Consider the following 25,537-nt stretch of genomic DNA (forward strand, 5'->3'; position numbering starts at 1 on the left):
AAGATGAAAAATCATGTAATGTAATGTAATACAAATGAAACCGATAATGGGCGCAATACAAATGAAACAATACAAAAACAGATATAAGTAAGTAGTCAGATCAGATCATATGAATTCAAAAGAAAAAAGTAATATAATTAAATTATGTAAAAAATTGTACTTAGAATCCCATAGATAAGAATATATATAAAGAAGAAGTTCGGAAGACATAAAAAATTTTGTTAATAATTGTGAAGTATATCAAAAGAATAAATAGGATAGAAATCCCCCAGTAATTGAATTTAACTTAACCAATAGCGAATAAACCATTTGATCATATACATATCGATGTTTTTAAGACAGCGAATCATTCAATTTAACAATAATAGATGCATCCCATGTTAGGGTCAAGCTCATCCTTTTTCGGTATAGTATAGTATTAAGTATAACTGGTGTATCTGTAACTAAATTATATTATTCATTATGGTTTATATATCATTGAAAAATAAAATACCTAAAAACTTTTTCATCACATTTTATAGTACAATTTCCCAAATCAATCTGGATTGTCAAAATTTAATTATATTAATTGATAATATTGAAAACACAACTAGACTTTTAAATTAAATTCAATTCATAGTTCAGTAATTTCGAGTAAAGAAATTTTATAAAATATTTACTATTTATAAAAAAGAACAAATTCCAAAATTTAATAATATTTTGACATATTATATCTTTCTGGGCTCTCACGTAATTTTGTCCAAGCCCAAAATAATTTTTGCTACCCATATAACTATATTGAAATCTCAAACTACTGAATTTTTCCACCTATATCCTGTTATCCAAAATAAAAAAATATTTATTCCTTCTCAATCCTACTTGGCCAAGACTCCAGAAGAAGCCATTTTATTAGAAGAAGAATGTCCAATTTTAGAAAAAAAATATTATTACAAAGAAAAATTTAAATTAAAAGACAATTCTACTATAGAACTGTGAACGACCGCTCTCCTGACCAATAATGAAATTTTAGTGATTCCAAACTTAGAAACTAAAGTTTTATCTAAAATTCCAGAAAACTGTAAAATTCAAATAGAAAATGAAATTTTTCCAACTAATATACATATTAAATAAGGAAAGTCAATAAGTTTGCTAAAATTAGATTTTAAATTTGTGAATAATCAAATATATATTTCTCTAAATTTAAATAATATCGATTTTGGAAAACTACGAAATCGATAAAAAATTGCAAAAAACATTAAACCAATTCAAGAGATACAAAATCTATGAAGCAGTACGGCAATAGGATTATTTTCAATAATAATAATAATTTGTATAGTCATTTTAATATTTTGGTTAATTCAAAGGAAGATTTTTGTGAAAATAGAATATTGAAGGAAGAACAATTCGAAATTGAAGAAAGAAGACAGGACCTGAAAAATAACTCCATTATTTTTCATTCTTAGGGATGGAGGAGTTATATCTAGAGAAATCCGGACTACTTTCAAAATTAAAACGTAATTTATGTTTCAATATTGTAATCTGTTATTTTTTTGTGAATAAAGCTTTTTAAAAATAAAATTTCGGTAATGGAATTCATAATTCGCCAAATCATGCTTTACATAATAAATTAACCATCTTAATATTTTTCCCCAGTTTTCAGCTTAATGGAATCGGAAATAATTTGAAAAATTCATGTTTGTAGAATTCTTTGCGTAATGATAATTTTCTTTAGAAAAGTCGTAACCAGAAGGACCCTTTGATGAGGTCATTACGCTGCTCTTCTAGGATGAGTTCTAGCCATGTTACTGAAGCTCCAGATAATGTCTTTGTCAACATCAGGTTTTAAAAGTTAATTTTACCTTTTGGATATTATTTCCATCTATAGTATTTCAGGTGTTAAAAGTTAATTTTACCTTTTGGATATTATTTCCATCTATAGTATTTGTAGAAATGATAGCTCCCTTGAAAACTAGTACTTGGCAGCATCGTTCCAAATAGAGCATCGCTTCACGACAGCGTATTAAGTGTATGTCAGATAACTTGTAAATACCAAGAAATAAATATCAAATGAATACAATATTTATTTACTAATACATGCAACGTATTATGCAAAATTGCTCTACAAATTTTTTATGAATGAATGAATTTGGATAATAAATCTCTCATATGCACCAATCAACAAAATTTCGTCTAGATATGAAATTCTCATTTTAAAACCAATTACCATTTTGATCTTTTATTCGGCATAATCTCACCTATGACTATGCAATCCAACAGGGATTTATATTAAGTCGCGAAAAATGTATTTAAAGTAAAATTTGAATTGAAATTATGAATGGGCACCTCAAAACCAAAATACCCTCTACGAGCTAACTACTGAACATTGAATAACTATACTAGTATTTTCCTAGTTGAGCTATTGTATAGAAGATGTCGCTACAATTTCAAATTGATTTTAAAACAGGGTTTTGTGAGCGCGCATATGACTTTGATCAGACCTTCGGTAACAATAAAACTGAGTTGTGTGGAGGGACTTTTGGGTGTTGTTTCATGGACGTTATATGTACGTATATAAATGTTACGAAATAACTAAAATCAGTAATTGAATATTTAAAGCCGCTGCATGATGAATGTTTTTTGTCTTTATTTTATATAGCATGTTGAAGGAAGATATTCAAATACATGAATTATTTGTTTTTACTGTCAAAATATGAAAATATTACCAAAGATAATAATATGGTAAATTTAAAAATATTCAATTTTTTTTACTTTATTTATATTTAATAAGTTTAATTGAAAATATAAATTGCTTTGGATTTGTTTGACTCTTTTCCATTTTTCTACTTGAAAAAAATGCGTCCAGTTCAAATCTTTCTTAATGTTTTATAATTTACTTTTGTAGAAAGATACGTTAATGAAGTTCACATGGTTTATTGAAGAAAAAAAGAACTTAGGTACAAAGAAATTGTCACAAACCCATCAAAAAACATTAAACTATTCCATTTGAATAACTTTCAACTCTCCAACATAGACCTGTCGCAATGTTTATAAAATTTATCTACCAAAATCTAAAATTTGTCATGAAAAAATTCATATCTCCTATATTTGTCTGAGAAAAGACTGATTTGACAGTTTGCTTTGAAATTATTAATGAGGTGAGATTGTTCATGGTAGGAGAGACTGATCATCATTAAATACTATAAATAAAACAGGCTTCATTTTTAAATTTTTTTCAAATCTTAGTGATACAAAAAAAACTTTTTGCATCCAAATGGGATTTTTGGAAGAATAATAATGGTAATTTACCCCAGCATTGCTATTAAAACTAACTGTCTGTCCAAAGTATTGTGAATAAAAACAGAGTTCTCATTAACTGTAAACCAGAAGCCAATGGCAATAGTACATTTTTTTAAAGAAAACCGTCCATTTCAGTAGAGGTTTGATGCAACCTCATGGTAACGAAGTCATTTATTAAGTGAAACAATTCGCACCAATATAAAAACCGATTAACACCCACATTATTGTAAACTATTTTGTACTTTGCATCATTCCCATTACCAGGGACAAAGCTCTGGTCTCTAGTGCTAACGTGTGTATTTATCTGTAGATATGCTAAAATGTTGATAATATTCTCTTCAGATCTACCAATACGACGGTTTTGAATTATAGGTTCACGATTTGTATAACATATTTAATTATCTTATCAGATAATTTTTGTTGTTTAATGGTATATTATTGAGAATTCACGATTTGTAAACATATTTTATCATCTTATCAGCTATTTTTTGTTGTTTAGTAGAATATTATCCACAAGTGTTTGATGCTGGTTATTATTATTATTTACGATGCATAAATCACCGAGTAAATAAAACTCATTATACGCCAGTAGAATGCTATATTATATCTACGATCAGCAAATATTTTTGTTAGAAAATTTTGTTAACATTATTAGAGTAACAAATATTTCATATAGTATATTAGGTGCATATAAACGTAGGTATATAGTTATCGAAAATTGTATTAATCATATAATACTTCCATAATAACCAACCAATGTATTACTTTAAAAAATTATGGGTACCCAATGTTACTAATGGATGGTTGTCATTTATAGCTATTAATACCCGTTGCCAGTTTAAAATTCATATTATACATTTTCCTTGACTTTTCTGGCAATATAAAATTGATGAGGCAACAGTTTCTCTAATATCTGGTAGTGATAGAGAAAAGTCAGTCTCATTTTCTATATTCTTTTTTAGTTGGTATTTTAATATAATGTAACATAAATTATTAAAACATTAAGAAATCTGGACACACAATAATGTTGACAGGTATGAGTCAAATTTATTTTGTTTCAAAAACTACTTCCAATTTATAAATTCTTTCATAACTATGGTACGTTAAGAAAAGATATACGACAAACACATTCATGCTGCCTATAGTTCAGTGTTAATGCTCCGTGCCTTCAAACTGGAGGCCTCGGGTTCAAATCTGGTCCAAGAAAATTTACTTTTTAAATTTTTATATGTGTAAAGGACTAAATTGAAAACATTTAGTACTGTTTTAGATGATAAAATCATAAAAACAGATTTTTGTAACAAAACAACACAATATATATAATAAATCAAGAGAGGAACTGATAGCAGAGATTAATGGATTCATCAATCACTGCCGTTATTAATGGGTATTATTAAGGTCGAGCAAGCAGACGTAAAATGAGTAGATTATACAACAGTCGCCAATAAATTTTAAAATAAGCAGCAAAAAACAAATCAATACCATTGTCATCGGTAGTAGGCATTTCAGATCTAGTTAATTTATAAATCTGTTTCGACGGGTCCAATGGTTTCATTTCTACAATTTTTTTGCTAAGTTTAGAAGTCATTATGGTGCACGGACTGTAAACAATTTTTTGACAATAAAGCATTCTTCTTATTCTCCAAAATTTATCTTTGCAACAATCAGGCGCAGCTCTTTATGAATTATGCTAACCACAGTGCATTTTCAGTATAATTTCATTAAGCAAATTTTAGAGAAAATTCATATTTTGTTATTTTACATATTCTAACGCACCTTAATGGACATTTTACAAACGAATAATAACTTTAATTTTTACCGAGAGGACGTTAGCTGAACGTTTTCTGAGATAACAATTTTAGGTTTTATTTATATTTTCTTTTAATTTGAAGTTTCAACATTTATTAAGAAATAAAATGACCTACCTAATTGTTTTATTGTGTTTTAAGAGTATTCCTCCTTGTCTTCTTCTACAGAATATAAAAAAGGAGGAGGAGCATATTTTCAAATACTGATGTATTCATCGGCTGGGAATTAATTAGTTAAGAATTGCGGTGTGAAAAATTCGTATTAGTATAAAAATTTTTTACTTGATAGTATATAAACTTTTTTTTATTTTGCAATTGATTTGAACATGATTATAGAACGAGCAAATTAAAATTTGACATTTTTCTTAAACCTTAACTTCTTTTTATAAACAGTAACATTAATTCCAAATAAACGTTACTTTCTACGAATTGAATAATATAAATAATATATAATAATAAATATTCTTGAAACTACTCTAACAGTAAGTAAAATCAATTTAAATAAATATATTTGGAAAATTGAAAATAAATAGTTTGATAGTTAAAATCAGTTGAAATCTTATTCCAACTATGAAATGAAAATTATTTCTGCTATTCTGGATCATCTTTATCAAAAGAGGAATGGACTTGCAATATATAAATAATTCTTATCTCCAACTATAGCCGGATTTATTGGCATAAATTGAATGTATTGCGATTGATAATGATGTGATAAACAAATAAACCAATTAAATATTTTTTGTTTGGAAACTATACTGTCAATAAATAAATATTCTTAATTCAAATTATCGCAAAATATTATGTTTTCCGTTAACGAGCTTAAAATCATAATTTCATATTCTAAGAAAGTGGGTTTCATTGATATTGTAAATATGAAAACAGATCATAATATTGTAAAAATCTAATTTCAAAATTATTCAAAGAAGTTTAGAATTCCATTGAAATACATGAAATATATTCGTAATACAAGAGAAATCAAATTTATCCTTGAAAATACCAATGCTGCGTCTAGGGAAAATGCACAAACTGTAATGGACGAACCATCATCATCTAATCATAGAATAATCAAATCTAGGATAGAAGGTTCTCAATTCGAAATCACCTGTGGTTCGATCTGAAACAGAGAGTTAAGCAGGTTAGTGTGGCAACAATCTTCTAAGTTTCATAAACTATTATTAATTTATTAGTCAAATGATAATATATTGATAGGTTCAAGTACTGAACCTTTTTAATTTTAATTAGAGATTCAAGTCAGTACCTAATTAAAACATTACTCCAAAAAGTAAAATATCCTGTTGAAAAACATATTGATATAAAGCCACTATATTTTGATAAAAACCGCAATCGAATGAAATACTCGTAGAAACGTCAAGATTTTTATCTGTTTTACAACGAAGTCTCAATGAAATGAATACAATTTAGCAACAAGTATAGTACATTTTTTAGCGAAATTTTAAATTCCTTTTGTTAAAAAACAACCTTCAAAATGACTATAATTCAATTGCAATTGTTTATTGAAATAGCCCAATTGAAGGTTATGTTAGTTTAGGTCTTTATAGATGACGTTGAATTTTGATAGATTATGACGTTATGAATAAATTTTTATAGAATTTGTTTATTAAAAATTTGAAAGCAGAAGAGAAAACAAATTCCATAAATTTAATATAAATATATTATATAAATTAAATAACACCAAAATGTACTTTTTTTAATATATATTCCAATCTTTTTAATACTTATGTATTTGTCATCGAAGACCAATAGGAATTTTCATTTCTATTAAGTTGATATTTGTCACCAGTAAACAAACATTATTTCTTTACCCATTGCAATAATATGAAATCCTTACCTAAACATATTTTAGGAATGTACCATACTGATTGTCATTGAAATTATTTGTATAATGAATTGATATTAGCAAATCAATTCAAGAGTATAAATAATTGTTATTAATGGCGTTTATTATTATACACGTGCACATTTGATTCTAATCATAATGTTATTCATCTGATTTTTATTCAACGTAATCTGATTAAGATATCGAAGGTGTTTACTTAACTGGTTCTAGAAGATAACGTCTAATTTGACTATTACGTTACATATTATTACCTTTTAATAGTGGACTTGATTTGAGAAGTACGGTGGATCAAATCTAAATATCTCCAGGGTGGTGTAGAATTATGTACATTAATTTTTCAAAGTGTAAGTAAGCTCAAAAAATGTTTCATGTACAATTTTCTGTAACGCCTTAATGAGAAAGTAACAACCCTTTGAAGGGGTGAATTGAAAACCAAATAGCTATGAAACCTGGCAGCAGAACATAATATTAATATTATAAGCATAAGATACTACACAAGATACGAATAATACATGGAAGGAACACTGTGAATCAAATAGATCACAAAAAAGAGTGAATAAATATTATTAAAGACGTCAGAAACAGATAAGCACATGCTGAAATCGATGACATCTTGGTTCTGGCTAAACTAAATCTAGAAAAGAATTATAATGAGTACAGGAGAAAGTAGAAACAATCGGAACTCAGGATAGCTAATGAAAATATCAAGCAAAAACATGAGGAGAAAATAAGAGATCTGCCGTATACAATGAAGGAGAAATATGGAAAAAGATTGGGAAAGTCTTAAGAAGTGTTTTGCAGCAGTTGAAACAAACGGTGGGTCCAAAAAAGAGTAAACAAGAATTTATTGAAACGTCATGAAGAAATCCTTATTTATCACGTTCTGTGGACATGATATGAACCCGTTTTCTATATTACATATTGTTGTATTGACAAACTATTATATTAATACTAAAAATGAAGAATTAACAGAAGTAGTTTTTTAAAATATTGTTTTTAAAAAATTCTTCGTTTTCAGATGAAAGTTTTTGGACTGCCCTATTCAATATATTTCTTATGAACAGTTGAATTTGGAATCTGGCATACATGTCAAGATGGTCCTAATATGTGAATAACTACATTTGCAACGCTATAACTATTATACTATAAAAGTATCTGGGTGACGCCTAGTACTTATAGTATTTCCTCTAGTTCCTATTAATTTTTAATATAAACCTAAAAAATCCAATCATTTTGCGGATGCTTCCTTATCAAATAAACTTATTAATCTTCATCCTTTCGATTCTCTAATGTGTTAATTTAGAAACTGTCCCATAATACCATTTTTATTCTTTGTTTATCAGGTATTTTGTGTATATTATTTTATATTGATCATTTGGTTTGAAGCTTTTAATATTTCAAAATTACTTCCATAGTTTAATTATTCTTTAATTAAAAGAAAATAAAGTTAAAACTAATAAATGTTTATTTTCTATAATAAAAAATGGAGTTGACATGTTATGTTGAGTTATTTAAGAAGTTATTAAGAATAATGAAACGCAATAAAACAATTTTTACATGTTTTCAATACTTTTGAAAAAGTGATACATCACACACAGACACGCACACACACACACACACACACAGATACACACAAAAATGTTTTATGTTTGATTATACATTTCTGTTTTGCTTTTTAATTGATTAGGTTAGGTAGTATCTGTTTATCATTTTCTGGAATATTTTGTTTATTGGATAATTTTTTTCTTTCAATACAGTTTTTGCTTTTTGAATAGCTAATTATCTAAATTCAGGATATGATAGTTGGATAGATCTATCAGACAAACTTATTATCACTGATCTTTTTTGTTGATTTCGTATACCATTCTGTTCTTATGTTATTGTAATTTATTTCGTTAGATATGGTTTCTTTATATACAAATATTCCTATTACCATTGTGAAAAATATATTAATGAAAAAATGGGACAAAATTAAAGAATATACAGAAATACCTTAAAACGAATTTATAAAAGCTATAGAACTTACACTTACAACAACATATTTCAAATATGCAAATGAAATATACAAACAAATTGATGGTTGTGCTATGGGAACTTCCATTTCAAAAATTATGGCATAATTAGTAATGGAAGATTTCGAGGAAACTGTACTTAACAAACTTGATATACGAGTAGATATTCTATTCTTTTTTCGATATGTAGATGATTGCATTACTACTATACCAAAGAATCAAACTGAAAACATAAATAAAAAATTCAATTATCATCATAAAAAACTTCAATGCACAATCGAAATGGAACAAAATACTAAAATCAATTTTCTTGATTCTGTAAAGAATATGAATTTCATTCCCTAAGTTTTTTATTTTAATTTATTAACAAATTACAATATTAAAAGAATTAAGTAATTTCAGCGATAGAATTAACAAAAACCTATTAAAATGGTATTTACAAAACTTCTCTTTATATTGAAATAAATGCTGAGTAAGTATTTTAGACAATTATTTTCTTCTTTTTGCTATTTTGTATACGGAACCAACTTAGTGCAAAATTGAGTCTTGATATTGACAATTTGCGTATTTATATTTTTCCATACCATATGTACAAGGACTTTCCCAACTATCGAATCATTTCAATAAATATGATATTAGTATACGACATAAATGATCTCATATATTATCCAAATATTCCATCAAATTAAAATCTAAAACACCAAAAAACAAAAGAAATAATGTTATATATAAAGAGTGCCTTGTACTAATTGTGACGATGTCTACATAGGGCAGACATCTCAGTATTTAGAAAATAGACTAAGAGGTCATCAATACGTAAAAAATAGAACTTGCATTAACGAACCATGAAATATCAAAAAAACATAAATTCAATTATAAAGATTCAAAAATTCTGGAATCTAATACACAAAAAAGAATATTTAGAAATGGTTCACATTCATAAGAACGAAAAAGCTATAAATGATAAAAAAGAACTAAATAATTTAAGTAAAATTTTTAGCTTTATTTTGTAAATTCTAATAAAACTACAAACAATTTAATTGACTACTGCAATATATTTCAGATATAAGGACTAGGGAAATATTAATTTTTCTTATTAGAACAAAGTTCTAAGTTGATTTTATCCTTATTTTGTTATTCATGATGAAGGTGATCAAAAACATATATATATATATATATATATATATATATATATATATATATATATATATATATATAAATACAATTTAATTGTAACGAAGAAGTCTTTGCCAGCTATATTATGAGCGTGTTCTTATTGGGAACGTGGAAATGAAACACCAAAATAGACTAATTTTGATACATTTTCCGAGCTTTCAAAAACTTATGTATTCATCGTCTGGGAAATAATTAATCAGATTTGTGGTGGATTTGAGTTGTATAAATTGTATAAGTTCTCTTCTTCTGACACTTTCCAATTTTTGCGATTTTGGTGGGTGACACAAATTTAGGTATATTTCCGTCATTATGGGGAGGTTCAGTTCGACAGCCCATTCCAGTAAAATTTCTCTCCTCTTATCACCGCAAGGAGCTCGCCAGTCAGCACTTTTGGCATTCAAATCTCCTCCTATGAAGTATTTTTTAGATTGAAAGCTAATGCTTTGTTTCAGTCTGTACAAAAATAGGTTATTGTATATTGTATATATTGTATGCTACGTATTAACTAAACACCACCAATTCCTACAGCGCGATCCATACGTACTTTGTTCCTTATCCAATATATAGAACACATGTTTTTCTAGTTGTTCCTATTGCAGCATCTTTGTTACTGTCTGTATATCAACCAAAATCTTTAGCTACACTTTTATTTGGTTCACTCACCAGGAACACGTCTGTACAGTTTGCCGTTCTAGTTATCTTAGTAATCCATGTGCAGGGAGAGCGTCTACGACCAAGATTTATTTGTAGGAACATTATTTCTTTTTGAATATTCACCGCAATTTCTGCATAATTGCGACCTATCTTGCAATCTCTAGCATTATGACCAATAGATCAGCACTTACAACAGGCATCTATTTTATTCTCTATATTTTTCTGCATTTCGCGAAGCCAATACTGATTTCTCTTATTTATAAAAGTTTATCAGAGATTTTCTTATCTACTACAAAAGTTGATATTTGTGTTTCGCCATATCCTGGTCGCATGTTAGTGACTGGCAGTTGGTTTTTTATTGTCAGATAATGCCCGAAATGCGGCGTATACTTCTTCTTTTGTCTGTGATGGCGTCTATGTTTTTGACATGTAGTACTTTAACCACTTTGCTTCAACTCTGCCTATTCATTCATCAGATGCCCATCCTTCGTTTTTCTAACAGATTGTACTTGATCATCTATCTTTTTATTACAGATTTCAACTTTAACAAGTATTAACGTGCATGTTTCTATGATTACAGCTTCTACTGCGTGCCTCATAGTAGGTCTAGAAAATTTGACAGCGCACTCCAAGATGCTACATTATATATGTTGTTCACACGGACCTACTGATATTTTGTGCCTATATTTAGTATTTTTATGACACAAAGAAAATCCGCAAATTTCTTCATCCAATACTGTCATATTCTTTCTATGCTTTTTGCAATATCTTTCTTTAGGTAAAAACCCCATTTCCTTACACCAAAGTAGAGTACTCCTGAAAGTTAGGAAAAGTTTTTTTCGTTCCTTTTCCTTACGAGACGCCACAAATACTTGTTGTCGATGATCGTAATTGATAAATGACATAAGTATAAAGTTATGTTAACGCATTAAAAAATGTAAAAAACTAATATCTTCTATTACACATAAATATTGAACTAAAAATAGTCAAGATGATTGAAATATCATCTAGTATGTGATAGAGTACCTGGTAGAATTTTGAAGCCAATAGGTGGGTTCTCGTTCTCGAAACTCCGTCCCTTCAGTTGTTTTTTGGCTCATCAACGTATTTGTTTTATTTACTTATTCATATAAATACAGTTTTTTGCTTAATTATCTAATTCATGTGAATTGTTAAGTGAATTCAATACTGAAGAATGAAAACGAAATTGCTATATAATGTAATAAGAAAACTAAAGTAATGTAAAGCAGTCAACATTTGTTGTGTTTTCCACATTTAATTTAAAATAAACTGCACTTCGAAGTCTGGCAACGCTGTATGATAATTTGTGACGCTGTTTAATCTAGACAAGCTTACCAGGCCATTTCACACTTCACAGTTAAATATCACGGTGATACCGCGTGTTCAACTCTTGTGATTCATGTAAACAAGATCCAGATTCCAGTAAATAGAAGCTCAACTGGGATATTCCGTTAGTGTTTTGTTACCGTTGGAGACGCATTTACGAGAAAATATTGTTTATTATTGTACACTGTGGTTAATTATACTAAGTATGTTAAGTGAAGATTGTATTACGAATTATCATAAGCGGTGAGATTTTATTTATTATTTTATTGTCTGTTTTGCTTCTTTTATTTAAATGTTTTGCGGTGGATGCATACTAAGTTAGTTCCACTTTTTTACAAAAATATTTCCTCGTTCGATTGAAGTAAATACCTGTATTGGTATATTTTCATAAAACAAATACATTTATGAAGCATTCGAAAAGACGTCTTTGTCATTAGTGATCATATAAAAAAAATACAATTACAGCATAGAAAGTATCAAATAACAAAGACTTATACATACTTTTTTCAACTAGTTTTATTCATTATTGAATCTACAATCCGTTCTACCCATAAGGCATCGTTATTCTTGAATGCCAAATGAATTTAAAAGAATTGTAATGATAGTTTTAAGTTGAGAAAATGATCTTTGTTGAAACTAATCATCATTATCTGACGAGTTAGAGTAACATTGCAAACAGATTTGCCAATTAATATTATTAGACCACCCTTCAATTTTAGATTCTAAGGGTAAAATGTATCCCAAAATCTTCCATCATTCATTTCTAACGATTTGCGGGTACATTTTTCCCGTATTACACCAATTTCTACAAGACTCTGGCAATAATCATGTTTTTTTTTCCTGAGAGGAGTAGAGAAACTTTACAGAGAGGAAGTGATAGACTTCGAAACGCAGCTACACAAGAACTATAAAAGATGTGCTGATGAAATACTTTACAGATTTCACAAAAAAGTAATATTTTCGTGATTACTCTTTCTATAGCATTGGTGATGATTTAACTAAATACATAAAGGGCGACGAGAAATCCAAAATAATTAAGTTGTGCATTATTCAGAAATTCTGTTTACATATTCTATTGACATTTTAATTTAATATGTATGAGAATATTTGTTGTTGAAAAAATAAATGTTAATCTGTAGTTACGATGTGGAATAGGTGACTAAACTATTTGAAATTATTTAAAAAAAAAGTGTGGAAAACTTCACTTAAAAATTTATGGAGGATTAACAAATAATATACTTTTTGAGTAAATAAAACAGTTAGATACTTCTACGTTTGCGAAATTGGCATCCCATCCATCTAAATATAAAAACAAGTTTTTTTAGTATCGATTTTATAATTACTGTACCCTATTTAACTCTGTAAATTTATTGTGCAACCCGGTGTACTGAACTCGTTTTATACAAGTAGGAATATTTCAAATTAACTACTAGTAGATAATTATGTAAAATATAAACAAACCAGAATGTGAGAAGTAAATATATATAATACCAGTGGTACTTTTACATTATTTATTACTATTTGAAGGTTAGTTTAATGATTTCAGATTGTATAAATATTAAAAAACAGTTCTTATATTTTTTTGATTCAAGGTTACTTATGATGATAGGTTTGTTTACATAAAATATTGAACAAATATATTTTCTCTCCCTCACTTTATGTCTCTCTCTCCCTTTCTCTCTCTCTCTCTCTCTCTCTCTCTCTCTATATATATATATATATATATATATATATATATATATATATATATATATTTCTTCAATTTCTTATTTCTTAGACTTTTTGATATATTAATGCATCTAAATGTTCTTGATTTTAGGTCTCTTCTGTTTCAAAATTAGTTTTTTTTGATAGTTTTTTTAAAAGAAAAATAAATTTTGACATTTCGACTTTTCTTTAAGTCTCTATCAAAATATGAAATTGACTGACAATTATCAAAAAAAAAACTAATTTTGAAACAGAAGAGAATATTTAGAGAGTCTACGCTACAAGAAATGAAACAGCGAATAAAATTTTTTGCACATTACAGCGTTACATTTTTCTATCCCAAGTACCCACACATCTTAAAAGTTTGTTGTATGGCCTAACTTGTAATTAATTACAACTTAATTCAGTCCCAATGCCGGATGTTATCTTTACATATTCAAACACTTATTTTAAAATTGATCTCTATATACTTTATCTTACAAAGTCGAAAGAAGAACATTTTTCTCACTTTTCTACAGAATAAGATCAGACAGCAGATAGCAGAAGTAATTTATAATATAATATTCTTTCATATGAAAAACAAACAAAATATTTAACGTAACAATCTTATTAACAAAATTTTTTTCAGTTCTTAAAACCCAAGGGAATTGAAATTAAAAATATTTCAAATATTTTGCAGTTACTATCACTAGGCCCTAAATTTAGTATTGATCCTATAATTACTAATGATATTTCAATTAAAAATATTTGAGCCAATATTGATTACATATCCTCTTTTATACAAAATAAAGAAAAAAATATAAATCAACCAACCATATTCACGAACCTAAACAATCTTCTGTATTTAGAAAACTATTATTTAAAACTAAAAAAAATAATCGAAATTTAATAGTCATACTATTTGACAAAGATAATTTCACAGTTATAATAGAGAAACAATATTATTTTCAACTTTTTACTTCTTAGACCTTTTTCCTGATGAATTGTCTCGTTTCTAGGTCTCTTTTGATAGAAAATAAGTTCAAAATAATAGGTAAAAATTGACATTCCAACCTATTTCGGTCTTTATCAAAATAATATTTAGATTTATGAAGAGAACTAATTGATAACAATACATTATATATAAAGAAGTTACTAAAGATCCAACTCTTAAAACAGCTAATGATTGTAATAAATTCATAAAAAGAGTTTTCAACAGAAAAGAAACTAAAGAAAAATAAATGAAATATAATATTTCTGCTAAGTTCTATTATTTATCATAAACGTTTATTATTAGCTAGACCAATTGTAGCATTAATAAATACTCTAATTGAACCTCTTAAGGTTAACTGAAAATTTGACAATATATTAAAACTATAACAATGATTATTATATCAAAGATTCGACAACTGACATTATTTGTGAGGCAACTGGTGTTTTATTTTAGGTAGGCTCACTTTTTGATTATTTAAGAGTCTTATGTCTTGTAATAATAGAGTGGATTCTGGATGTTGAGAACTCATGAAATGAATTTTTATTTTATAGGTTTCTAATAATTCTTTTATAACAGAATTTTTTAACTCGGTTCCATTATCCGATATGATCAATAATCATATTAAGATTTTTTAAGTTATCTAATCCTAGGAAGCAATCAAAATGATGGTGAAATTCGAAATCGCCTTACTCTAAATTAAGTGGTTCATAATAATTAAACAGTAGTTTTTTTTTGGCTGCTACCATAACAGATTTGGAGATTTCCTGAAATATTTTTCGGCTATAGAAAGGATCTTGTGCTGTCGATTTCGATTAGAACTAAAAGGGTATATTCTGGAAAAATTACAAAGAGCAAGACACTTTCGGAATTGTTGAAGCTAATGCCTTATTTTGTTCTAGGAGCAGGCGGTATCTCTAAAAAATTATCGGAATCTTCATTAGTGCACTCGTTATCGTCTATATTATGAAGTTCTTCAGAGATAAAATTCCTTGGTTGATTAGAAACATTTTGTTGGAATCTATTATGATTATTTTGGGATCTAGAAGTGTTCCTTGTGGACGTATATTCATAGGGGTTGAATTTGAAAATCTTTGTTTTGGGTCCAACTTATATAAACTTGAAAATAATATGTCGGAACCAGTTTTATTTCAGTCCGTATTAATGTATCTAATGATTATTTTAAACCGCGTAGCAATACTCTGAGTGCCAAGTTTTTTATGTCATTACCTAAAATGTTTTGTTCGTTAATATTTACATGTATGATGAAATCTATTATAAAATCAAAAGGTATTTGATTACCTTGTTTCATTTCTGAAAATTCTATATTTAATGTGTAAATATTCCTTTTATCAGCATAAGTATTGAGAAATGCATCTTTACGATTTTCTCAAGCTTTTATAGTACAAGAAGAAATATTTATAGCTGCTTCGTCTTTAACTTCCGTTAAGATTCTGGGCACATCAAATATTCATTTTGAAAATTCCCTGCATCTATAGTATTGAATAATTTGTTAACTTATGTGACACAAATTTCAATAATGTAATGCGTTATTGCCATCGAAATACACCGTTTACTTATCTATCCAATTTCGTGGACGAGTTCGTAACAATACGTTATAAAAACAAGTAATTAAAGAAGTGTTTAGTTTTCATTCAATGATCTTTGTTACAGAGAAGACAATATGAATAAACTTTGTCGCCAAGTTTCCATAGAATCCCCTGGCCCTATAATCAAAGATTGCGTCTTCAGCTTCGAAGTTCCCGTGCCTGATGTTCCTGCAGATGGGGCTAGAATCCGAGTTGTATGCGCGGGTGCTTGCTACCGAATGAGAAATAGATCTCCATCTACATCTAGTGTTTCATCAATTTCAAGTATTCAATCGACTGAAGATTCAGGCTATAGTCCAGCTCATCATGGTATGAGAGATGGTGCCCTATTTCCTGGATATGAAGTAGCTGGAATCATTGATGCATTGGGATCAAATGTTTCATCAGACGAGTTACAAATTGGTACTCGTGTTGTGTTATACCCTTATGACGGTATTCCACATGGTTACGCCGAGTTTATTGTGGTACCAGATTTATCGTATTTAGTTAAAGTTCCAGAAACTTTATCTATGAGTGTAGCTGCTATGTTACCTACTGGAGCATTATTGGCAAAAAACGCAGTTATCACCGCTCATCAACACGTGGAGGAACTACTGAAGGATAGAGCTGTAGATCACATCGTAAGAATCCTTATTGTTGGTACTGGAGGACTTGCTTTATGGGCTCTGAGAATCGCCGAACATCATTTCAAGACCCCTGAACATAAAAATAGGGTGAAAATCACAGTTGCGACTTTAAAAGATGAAGGACTAATGATAGCGGCGGCAGAACTTAAATGGTAAGTGTTTAAAAATGTAATTTTTTAAGTATTTCCTATTTAATTTTCGTTTTATTTTATTTTAGAAAATTTTACTTGTGAATTCAGTTAGTTTATAACACCCTCATATCTAAAGTATTTCGGCTAATCATTTTTTCATACTGTATAGTTGTCAACTTCTGTAAAACATATTTCTACTAATTGTAAAACATGAAAGGTAATAAGTAAGTTGTAGACCTATTAGTTTTAAATTTATGACTTAATCCACCCAGGCCCCTTTTAATCCCTTTCTGAGAAATCTTAGTTTTCAAACATATTTAGTTTATTGCTTTATTATCTTGGTCTTTCTCAGTTAATGGAATATTTCAAAAGTTGTTCATTCCAACTTACTTTCTTTTTCTAATCACCACTATTCTCTTTTTAATATTATTTTTTTAATATGAATTTAATCACGTAATTTCGTCGACTTTATTTCAAATCCTTCTAACAGTAAGTGGATATACGTCATAGTCAGTCTATTTATACGGTTAGCTCAAAGTATACTCCTTTTTTGCATACTTAGATTCCTGATTTGACATTGCGAGATTTATCGTTTTTATGATAAATTTTGGTTTTTCAAATGTTGGAATCTTTGAGTTACATTTAGGAATACTTGAAGTAAGGAAGGTCGAAAATAAATAAAAGCTCCATCACGAAAGTCGAATTTCTCAGTCTTATTTCTTTATATGGAAAATTTGCTATTCCTCAATAACTTTTCATTTCACAAGTTAACTCTCTCTCTCGAATGAAAATTCATAATTTCAACAGACCCAGTGGTCTCGAAACCTCTTGTTCAATTCCAATTGACAACAAAGAGAAAGTTGTCATAATGACAAGAAATTTCGAAAATGGGAAGTAAAAAAAATCGCCCTAGCAACGATCATAATCGTATTATTCATTAAATAGGAGGCGGTCCAGTTCAACAATTACAACAATGAAAATGATTTCGGGCGCTTTGTGCTAGAAGAACTGAAGAAGAAAACTTTGAACTTGAGAAAGACAATTCTTCAACATCACCCCTACTTGCATGCGAAGTTCGAACCCTCTAGTTAAACTTTTTCTGGCCAAAAAATAAGAAAATATAACAAAAATGACCATAAAATGGAGAGGGGTGGAGATGGAAAGTTTCGACCTTAGACAGGAAATCATCTCGCAACTAATTGAACCTACATGTGAAATTTCATTTTTCAGTCGCTTTTCGTTTGACCTGCAGAGGTGAGCAAAGGTCAAAAACCACTTTTTTTGCACTGTGACCCCTCGAAATTTTCATTTGTTTTCAACCAAACTCTAATAACATCAATCCGCCGCCAAAAAAGCCATGTATGCTAATTTTCAACCAAATCCCAAATCGGACCCATAGCAATTGCTCGAGAGACGAAAATAAGAATTGTAGCTTAAACAGATATATATATATATATATATATATATATATATATATATATATATATATATATATATATATATATATATATATTGACTAAAAACAGTCAATTTTGATAGATACTTAGCTCTAAAGTTCTAAATTACAATGTCTAAACGACTGCCAAAGTAAAGTCTACTTAATCTAATGTTCTAATTGTGGTCAAAACGTCAAATTTTCACATATTATTTTGAACTGTTTTTGTATTAAAAGAGACCTAAAATCAAGATAATATAAGTTTTTAATAGTGATTACATCTGACTACCGGAGTGTAATCAACACAAATATTTTTAAATATAACTCTAGTTGATATGAAAACAATATTAAACTATTTTTCAGCTTAATCAACTAATTAGTGATTGAAGGCCATTGTGACGATATGACGAAAGTAGATTGATTTTTATACAATTAATTATGTTGATTTAATTTTCAGAATTACCAAAATGTTCTAGCTTACTTTGGTATGCGTCTGTTACAGCGTGAACATTGTTCAGTGGAATGAAGACCTTTACGAAAAACAATTAATAGAAAGGACCAAAGATGCATGCAATGGTTTAGTAGACATAGTTATTGATTTCGGAACTACCTCTAGATCATTACACAGATCTCTACAATGCCTTAATAAAGTAAGTGATACTTTTGAATTTTTTTAATAACAATATTGTAGTTTGCTGATTAGATGTGTCAAATCTTAGCTCCTTCTGGAATTGAAAATTGTTGACAATGCAGTTTGTTTTTAATGTGCAAAAACAAAAAAAAATCATTAGGTGCCAAATCAAAGTTGAATAGGGGATTCTCCATCAATTCGACCTTTTCGCTGACCATAAATCCAATTGTTCGAAGAGTATTCTGATATAATTAAAAAAATGATTAGTCTTCTGGAAAACCATTCGGAATTGACCATCTTACGTTGTTTACAACACTGTTCCCACATGTTCCATAATACCAAAGAAACATACAATTAATCACTTTGATGTGGTTTTTTAGCAAGTGACATTTCTTGGATTTGACCCTTCTCGAACCACAGCTGATTGCTGTTGTTTTCTCGCTAATATGTTTAGTTCCATGATTTGTCGCCCGTCTATGCTATTTACAGTCTGATGCATTTTTGGGCAGATTTTTCCAACATTTTGATGAGAGAGTCGACGCGAGTCTTCTTTAGTCAACATTGGTCAGGTCATATGTTTTTGAAAAACTCTATGGACTTAGTCATCTGAATTCATTATAGTTTCTACAGTTATGTGTTAACCTATCAGTTCCAATTTTTATTAGAACCTGATCATTTCAATTAAATGCAAACAACAGTCATCATACTACACAACAGTGTAAGGCTTACACTGTAAATGTCATAAATGTCCATGCCTGTATTGACAGTAAGTATTGGCAATTCTACGAATATAATTAGCAACCCTTAGTAAAAAGATATAAACACCATCAAAACATCATATAAAATTAAAAACCTTATTTATGTTTGTTTTCATTAACATGTATATATTATTGGTGAAATATAAATTATCAAATTAGATATGAAATATTTATATTTTCCAAGACTTAATTTATCTATCATCTGCATCCCAAAGATTTTTCTAATTAGTTAATTTATTTTAAATATGGTATGGGAAATAAACTAAATTATTAGTTGGACTAATTATTTCATTTTCTTTTATATTAAAGTATCATTTTAATGAGTATTGCAGTAGAAAATAAGTACTTTTTGACAATTTTCTCTAGAAAATTCTAATAAAAGTTAGTTATATAACAAATTATCTGACAAAAATCTTTCACAAATTTGTGTGTTTTTTTGTGTTATTTTGTACCAAATGAATTTTGATTGAAGTTTGCTTTCACTAACAATATTTAATTCAATTTTCAACTCAATGCAAATATTTTTTTATAGGGAGGTGTCGTTTTAGTCAGTGAAGAGGTTGCTGAACGACTTTTACCAAAATTCTCACGATTAATTCAGGAAAGAAACCAAAAAATAGAGGCCGTGGCTCCAGGTTCTATAGAACAGCTGCAACAATTAGTACAGTATGTTTCACAGGGTGACATTAAACCGCCCCCTTTCACTGAGTTTTCAGCGGATGAGGCATCAACAGTGGTACAAAAATTATGTCAATCCGAAATACCCGGACGCGCCATTTTGCGTTTTTACGATATTCAGTAGAGTGGAGTTGAGAATTTAATTAGGGACTTGTTTAAATTTTTAGTTTTTCTCATGAAGCAAATATTATGTTGTCTGAATAAATAACCGCAAACTTGCTACTACTCTAGTTATATTTTGGTATATTTAACCAATATACGGTATGGATGCACTAAAAATATTGTAACAAAAAAGTATAAGGAAATTGTGGGTGAGACAGTATAAACTATACAGAAATGAATAAATAGACCCAGATCTACATTGAAAGAAGAATTTATTTATGTGTTTAAGAAAATAAGAGTATATAAATAAGAATAAGAGAAAAAAAGAGTTATTAAATCACGTCTGCTATCCCTCCTAACACATATATCGTGGATAGAAATAATCATCAAAAGATAAAAAACTACTGAGCTGGAACAAAAAAAACAGAATTAAAACTAATTTCACTTTAAAAATTGCATCTTAAATTGCTTGTATTTCTGGAGTGCTGTTTGAACACACTAACGATACCTTGGTTTTGTTTGCTTTTGAATGAGACATAACTACAAAGGGGAATATTTCTCCAAGTGCTTTCCTAGTAATCTCGGAAAATAAGGAAAGAGAACTGGCGAGGTTCAAAGACCAGACCTTTCTTGATGTGTATTCTTCAAACTATTATTAAACAATACTGCAGCTTAGCGATAAGTGATGCCTCATCCATGAGCTCCTTTCCCAAATTTATTCTGAGAAAAATAATGGTAAAGTTGCAACGGGCACAACAAACACCTGCTTTTCGGTACAGAACAATATTACATCCTGATTTCTACCATGTGTTGCAAAATAATGATAATTTTACAAGTAACAGTCGACAAATCATTTTCGTCAACGTTGTATATAAAGTCAGAATCAAATTTATAAGTGTTCAAAACCTGTTCTATTGTATTAAAATATTTTTAATTTGAACCCGGTTGATAGCAGAAACTCTAGCAGCGAGCTTGATTCTGGCGTTCGTAAACTATCATACCTAAAAATCGACTCTTACTTATTTTTATAGTGCCTTACATTTTTGGCCCCAGTTCGAAGGTGTCCCCCTGAATGTCCAGTTAATTTTGGCTGCTTGGTTTTTATTGCCATTAGCCTTCCCATATCAAAGTTAATTATAAAATTACTTTTGGATGAGACATCATAGTAGGTTATCCCAACCGAATTAGCAATATGCTATCTTAGCAACATGTACGAGGATAAAAAATTTTAGCCTACTATAGAACCAAACAAAATTTCAATGTCAAAATATTTTATTACTCAACATATTCTCCTCTTAATTGGGTACATTTATTACAGCGAACCTGCAACGTCTCTAGACCTTTCAAAAAAATGTTTCTTCTTGCTCTGCAAACCAGACCTCCACAGCTTTTATTACCTCCTCGTTGGAAGAAAATTTACGATCTTTTAAACTTTTTTTCAGTTGAGGAAAGAGATGATAGTCGGACGGACAAAGTCTGGTGAATAAGGGGATGCTTTGTCATATCATGAACTGCATCGATATTTTCGGGAACTGACAAAGAAAAATTCTTCCCGATCGGTCATCATCTTCAATAGAAAATTTATCTCTTTTGAAGCTAGCAGTCCAATTTTTCACTGTCGCATTTGAAGGACATTGCTCACCAAGGGTATTAAGCATATCTTCGCAAATCTGTTTACCTTTTAAATGCAGGTACTTGATGATGGCTCGATACTCCAATTTTCCGATTTTCACAATTTCGGTGGACATTTTTTTTCTTATTTATTGCGTAACTCTGGTTTACTTTTTTGACGTCAAACTTTACACTGACATTTCTAATAAGTTATTGTTCGTTGCTATGGTAACACAATATTTTGTTTATGCATGGAACGTGTCTAGGCCAACTAGATATCAATACATCCTCGTAATGAGAAGTCATTTTGATAGCTGATGGCTTATAAGTAACTAACCCTATTTTGCTCTTAAATAAATTTTGGGGCAAAAATATTTTGGCTGCACAAAAATCTTTGTCTCTTACTACAAAACAACCTCGATTTACGTAGCAGACACAGTTACAAAGGTTTTTCCAGTCAAATAAGTACTACAAGTAGATCAACCTGTTACTATACCATCAATTTGAAGTTTTTTATTTTATTAACCAATAATGACACTAAAAAACTAAAAGAATTTTTATTCAAATAAAACTAGATAAAGTGTTTATATTTTCTTGTAATACTGATAGTAATTTATTTTGAAATCTATTTTTTATTTTTTTATGAAATGGTTTTGCGACCAAATAAATTTTATAATTAATATTATAAAATATATCAAGTTTAGTTCTTTTTATTGATTCACAAGCTTATGTAATTGTAGATGTGGGAATTTTTTGTTAATTAAAAGTTAAAAAATGTGAATAATTTTAAATCAGATTCTTCCTACATCTACAATTTTTGCCATACATGTTTATTTGAATGTATGAGAGGCCTCTGTAAAATAAGCTACTCCATATATGTAAAGATGTGATAAGTTTATATTTTCTATTATTAGCCTTTTAAATTTGTATTTAAGCACGGTATTATTATTTGACTTTTTATTTGTAAATATAATAACAAACTATTCAATAGATCATTTATAAATGTTAACTGTTTTTTATTATTGTGTCACAACCTACTTCCGCTCAATTTATATATTTTAAAAAACAACAAAATTTGAAACTGTTTTATTTGTTTGTCGACAGAATCATTATATCTTATAAAACTTGAAATTTCAGCAGTCTCGCAAATAAATCTCGCAATTATATAAAAAAAAGATTTTACAGTTTTCAATTGACATTTTGAAAACTTTTCAGTTGTTATTTTAATTCACTTTTTCCTAGTTATATTGATCAATGCTACCATTTCACAACAATAAAAATTAAAGTATTTGAAGCAGGTTTGGATAACCAAGTTATTGTAAGAGAATATATTTACTTTCATCTTTAGAAACACGGTAAAATGGTAATTTTTCGTTCATAAATATATGCAAATATTGCATATATATATATATATATATATATATATATATATATATATATATATATATATATATATAAATGTGCCGATACTTAGGACGGTGCCCTTAGTTGGGATTTTTTGACATTTTTTTTAGAGGTTGGTAGCACTTGCGATTGTACTTCATGCATTTGCAACTAGGTTATGTTAAACAAGTACGTGTATGGCGTGTAACTACGAGAAATAAGGTCACAAATATCTGGTATTTGTACAGTGTGTGGCGATTTAAATTTGGTATTAAAATCGGGTAAGATTTATAATCAAAATAATTTAATTCACCCACACTATGAGAGTAGCTTTATAAGTTTTTAGATTCCTAGGATCTTATGTGTATTATCTTTGCTCAATGTTATAACTACAATTTTCTTATAATCATAACAGATTATTTTTTTAAATCAGTGGATTGGAAATATTGTTCAAGGTTTCTAAATTTGGAACATCGTCCTAAGTTAGGATATAATATAATAATGTTCAATTACATACCTCATAGATTGCCTTTACTTTTATGGTTTTCTTTTTAGATTAAGTCTAAAGTATGTCTAAAATGTGTCGACCAAAAAGAGGATAACTAGAAGAAAAACAGCTGTCTGAATGCTTAGCCTTAGCAGCTGAGTGGGGTTTTCCACTCACCGCTTTTGACGTAAGATGTATTGTAAAAAAATTTTTAGATAAAAAAGGTGTTTCTGAATCGTCTTTTCAAAACAACATGCCAGGAAAGAAGTGGATAAGAGGCTTTTTCAAGAGGCAAAGTCTTGACCTAAAAACTGACATGTGTCATAACATCAAGAGAGCTAGGGCAGCTGTGACTCCAGAAATGCTAGAAGCCTACTTTCTGAATCCTTAGAAGGTGTTCCGTTGGACGCTCTTATCAATTATGATGAAACAAGCATGCAAGATAATCCAGGAACCAGTAAAGTCATTGTACGAAGAAGCTGCAAGAACCCTGAAATTATAATTGATCATTCAAAATCCAACTTCTCCGTCATGTTTACTGGTACAGCAAGCAGTCTCTACTTGTTGGTAGTTACTCTACCACCATATATCGTCTACAAAGCAGACAATTTATAGGGTAGCTGGACAGAAGGTGGGCCACCAGGAGCTAGATATAATAGATCTAAGTCTGGATGGTTCGAAGGTAGTATTTTTGAAAATTGGTTTCAAACTGTTGCTTTGCCTTATTTAAAAACGTGGCGATTGTCTAAAAGCAATAATTGGTGACAATCTTGCCAGTCAGTATTTTAAGCCAGTGTGTTGCGAATAACATTCGCTTTATACTTCTACCGCCAAATACCATCCATTTATGTCAGTCCTTAGACTTGGCCTTTTTTAGGCCATTAAAAACAATTTGGCGAAGGGAGCTGACAGACTGGAAGATGAAAAATAAGGGTCTCTAAGAAAAGATCAATTTCCTGGGCTCCTAAAGAAAACCTTGGAAGAACTTGGCGATCGTGCACCTGAAAACTTGAAAGCAGGTTTCAAAAAGAGTGAGATTGCACCACTTAACAAGAACAAGTTCCTCGAGAGCAAGATGGCTCCACTTCAGCAGCAAAAAAAAACAAAAAGTAAACAATACAACAGTTGAGGCTGATGGAAGTAAGGAGACTGATGACACAAACTAGCCTCCTCTAGACAATCCTAAATATTAGAAATTATTACAAAAAAAGGAAGCTAAAGGGCATTCAAAATAAAAGGTATGTGGATGACAGTGAAGACGAGAGTGATAACATATC

At 29.2% G+C, this 25,537-nt stretch overlaps 1 protein-coding gene across 3 annotated transcripts; it reads left to right on the forward strand.

Annotated features, from left to right (window-relative positions):
- Positions 1 to 2,482: 2,482 nt before the first annotated feature.
- LOC130450742 (uncharacterized) lies at positions 2,483 to 23,399 on the forward strand. 3 transcript variants are annotated; one of them, XM_056789347.1, is made up of 4 exons: positions 2,483 to 2,542; positions 16,483 to 17,196; positions 19,113 to 19,260; positions 20,532 to 23,399. In XM_056789347.1, exons 2-4 carry the CDS (start codon positions 16,493 to 16,495, stop codon positions 20,799 to 20,801), a joined length of 1,122 nt encoding a protein of 373 aa, XP_056645325.1. In that variant the 5' UTR covers positions 2,483 to 2,542; positions 16,483 to 16,492; the 3' UTR covers positions 20,802 to 23,399. The 3 variants fall into 3 exon arrangements, with proteins under 3 accessions (XP_056645325.1, XP_056645326.1, XP_056645324.1); XM_056789348.1 differs by lacking the exon at positions 2,483 to 2,542 and adding an exon at positions 6,094 to 6,219; XM_056789346.1 differs by lacking the exon at positions 2,483 to 2,542 and adding an exon at positions 11,960 to 12,374.
- The last annotated feature ends 2,138 nt before the right edge of the window (positions 23,400 to 25,537 follow it).

This window comes from Diorhabda sublineata, chromosome X (genome assembly GCF_026230105.1).
Source record: "Diorhabda sublineata isolate icDioSubl1.1 chromosome X, icDioSubl1.1, whole genome shotgun sequence".
NCBI classification, from domain to species: Eukaryota; Metazoa; Arthropoda; class Insecta; order Coleoptera; family Chrysomelidae; genus Diorhabda; species Diorhabda sublineata.